Source organism: Carassius auratus, unplaced genomic scaffold, assembly GCF_003368295.1.
Source record: "Carassius auratus strain Wakin unplaced genomic scaffold, ASM336829v1 scaf_tig00000296, whole genome shotgun sequence".
NCBI lineage: Eukaryota > Metazoa > Chordata > Actinopteri > Cypriniformes > Cyprinidae > Carassius > Carassius auratus.
The window spans coordinates 112,882-116,404 of NW_020523292.1; the positions used below are offsets into that span (position 1 = coordinate 112,882).

General features: G+C 35.0%; 1 protein-coding gene across 1 annotated transcript; it reads right to left on the reverse strand.

Moving 5' to 3' along the window:
• Positions 1-435: 435 nt before the first annotated feature.
• On the reverse strand, positions 436-2,571 carry LOC113068977 (homeobox protein zampogna-like). Its single transcript, XM_026241939.1, has 2 exons — positions 2,092-2,571; positions 436-1,036 (listed from the first exon to the last, which is right to left on the reverse strand). The coding sequence occupies exons 1-2, from the start codon at positions 2,375-2,377 to the stop codon at positions 579-581; spliced, it is 744 nt and encodes a 247-aa protein (XP_026097724.1). The 5' UTR covers positions 2,378-2,571; the 3' UTR covers positions 436-578.
• Between the last annotated feature and the right edge of the window lie 952 nt (positions 2,572-3,523).

A 3,523-nucleotide genomic window follows, 5' to 3' on the forward strand; every position in this document is an offset into this window, starting at 1 on the left:
TTTTTGAACACTTGTGCCACACTTACAAATACATAGATGCCTTTGCACTAGATAACAAATATTAAACTGAATGGTTTAATAGCACGGTCATGCAAAACATTTTACAAATGGAAGCTTTTAAATTATACAATAAAAACTAATTAGACACTTTGGGAAATGGGAAACTTCTACTAAGCATATATATATTTTTAAACACTTTTTGGTTTAATATTTTGTTATCTAAAGCAAGACAGTTCATTGATTTTAAGCGTGCATTACTTGTCCAAATACATAACTGTACAACATTAAAAAGGACAGATATGACAACAAATGAGAGAATGTCTTTTGAGTGAATTGTCTAAGCTTTGGCTTACTGATCGTTATTGAAATGATAGATAGTGAACATCAGTAAATCATATTCCTTTTTTGGCTTCATAGTCGTTATATAGTTTTTTTGTTTTATACTTGCTGCATTTTTAATCCATGGAGAAATGACAGTTTTGTTTACTCTGTTCTCTTCTGCATAAACGAACTGTGTTTGTGGCTGTATGTTTGTGTCTCCACAATCAGTTTCCACATGATGCTATAACTCCAGTAAATCAGTACAGGCCACCACTTAAAGAGTTGCCTGAGTTCCACGGCTGGAAGCAGAGCATGTAAGGATAGTAAGGGAATGACTGGTATAATGGAGGAACAGACGGACTGGGCTGCTCTTCAGTGTTGTATTGCCTCTGGTCGTTTCTCACCAGGACTTTCACTGCCACTCTCTTAGCCAGTGTTGTCGTAGGAGTTGTCGCAAGCTCGGCTGCCATTTGTCTGCGCTTAGTTTTGTATCTCCTGTTCTGGAACCAGATCTTCACCTGTGTCTCGGTCAGTTTGAGTGCTCCTGCCAGGTCTGCCCGCTCTGGTCCGGACAGGTACCGCTGCAGGTTAAAGCGCCGCTCCAGCTCATATACTTGTGCGTGAGAAAACGCTGCCCGTGACCTCTTTTTGCTCGATTTGGGGTTGTTATCTTCAAAGTTGCAGCTCTGTGATTTCTGTTGGTCCGTGTCATGATCTGTATAGATGGAAAAAAAAGAGGTTTAGGCTTTGTTTGGAAAATCACAAGCCCTTGTTTTACAAACAGTTGTCCATATGAAAATTATGAGTGACTTCAGCTTCTTCATCTTTGGTTTTTTGTGCTGTGTCTTGAATTTTGATGCATTACTTTAATATATAAACATATAAATTAGTATCAAGTGCAGAGCTAAAATTTCAAACATTAATATTTAAAATGTTTAAGTGAATTTATTGTTGTAATCAATTTTGTAATCATGTAATCATTTTAAAGACTTTTCTTTAAACAGAAAATAAAATCAGAAGCAAAATACAGAAATACATAAATCATATAGGCTAAAGGCATAAAAAATGTGGTAGCATAAAGCTTGTGTGAATGTTATTCGATCAAATAATATTAAAAACTATCATTACCATGTTTAAGATACCAGTTCTGTCATTTAATTTTCACTAACATGATTATAAATCAAATTTCTATATAAATCTATAAATCTAATGTTTCTCTGTATGTATGTATTGTATGTATTTACAAGACAAACCCCGTTTTGGAGTAAGAAATCATAATTTCATTTATGTCTTAGATTTGTATGATGTAAATTAGCATTTTCTGTTAATTTGGTTAAATTGGACCCACAGATAAAATGCTAATAAGCTCATATATAAGCTTTAATATCAAAATTGCGAATAACACACATTTGTTATATTAAACATTAGTCTATGTTTTACTTATGTAATTGTTTCCAGTTGTATTTAAAATGCTTCATATATGTGTGCCGTTTTTAATTAAAACGTTTAAGCTGAAATTGAATGGTGACAAAAAATTGATTACCACAATAAATTAATACACAATATCTAAAATGTCAGACAGGCCTACTGACAACATCACTCTTATAACTAACGTTAATCTACACAGTGTATTCATCCGTAGCAGACAAATATGGGAATATCAAAGTTTGAAACACGTACAGTGCAAAAACATTGTAATTACTGAATGTTTTACAACACTACCCATTGTCCCATCTGTGCTATATACGTGAGGTTATCTTAATGTCTCACCGTGTGGTATTTCGAGTGAATTGTCTTCTCCTCCCGTTGATTCTTCCTCACATGAGTGCTGCTCAGAGGATGAGGAGTCAAGCTCGAGCGCACAGGAAGAGATGCGCCTCTGCGCGCTCTCAGCTCCAGCGTTCACCGGCAGAGATGAGCTCGAACAATCCCGCGCCTCTCTCTCTCCGTGAACCCGCTCATGTGCGCATTCCTCAGAAAGACCGCTAATTTTCTCGCAATCAAGTCCTGTGTTTAATATGTTGTGAATGGAAAAGGAGGTGCGGTTAGTCGCCATTTAAAAACATAACCTGCGTAACCTTCTCAATGGCCTGTAGTTTTGCGCTTTTATCTGGGAAGCTCCTGCTCTTTCATGGCGATGAATTAGTCCACAGTATAATTGCTTTTCTCTTTGCGTGTCATTTAATTACGGCGAAACGTCTTCTGACCCACTCATCGAGTAAAGTGTCAGAAAAAGCCATGTGTGCATCAGTTTCCTCTCATCCCTTTCCAGAAACGGTGCCAATGGGCTTTCTGGAGCGTTTCGCTCCTCCCTCTAAACTAGACGTGTAGAATTGAACACCCATCGAAATCTGTTTACTACCACATGCTTTTTGGCTTTGATGTGTTTGAAGACATTTTTCGATGACAGACAAGGATGTCCGAAACGACATCCTTTTTTGTTGTTGCAGTTGTCGCTTATAACATTTTCTAAAATGATGGTTAGTATCTGCTAAAACATTGGCTCATTTCATACACGCAAGTGTAGCATACACTAAATAATTATTTTTAAAAGTGTTTTCAAACATAGCCTGCTGTTCAATGTGGAAAAATCTTTGGATTAGGCTCCTCCAGTCGACACGAAAACGCGTTTTTCAATAAATATGGTCAGGCTATCTGACTATTTTAAGAAAGAGCTAAATACCTTCTTTACGAAAATTAACCGTGGTTTTAGTTTAGTAACCATGGCGTATCGATTACCATTTGTAAAAGTAAATACATAAACCACTACATTGGTCTTGCGTCTAAACTATAAATAAAACATGAAATAAAAATATTTCATTTTCAAGCTGTATAATTTTTTTTATTTATATGCTTATTATATTAAATATATGCTATGTAATGTATTAGATATATGTACTTGCATGTTGTTAATAATTTAAGTTCTAAAACGCATTCATTCTTTGAAACACAAAATAGGATTTTTTTTTTCGTCTGGAGAAATGAAATGTTTATTCTTCAGTTTATTTTGTCCAATTTTATTTTTATTTGTATTTTTATTTTTTGCTTCTTTTTTTTTTTTTTTTTTTTTGCTTTACATGTCTCTTTTCTCGTATGCTTATTTGTAGAGCATAATTGTGAAATTGTTCATTTAAATTCAGATGTCTTTTGCCTAAACGGTCATCAGCCTGCCTGTGATATTGATAACTCATACTGATGTTTT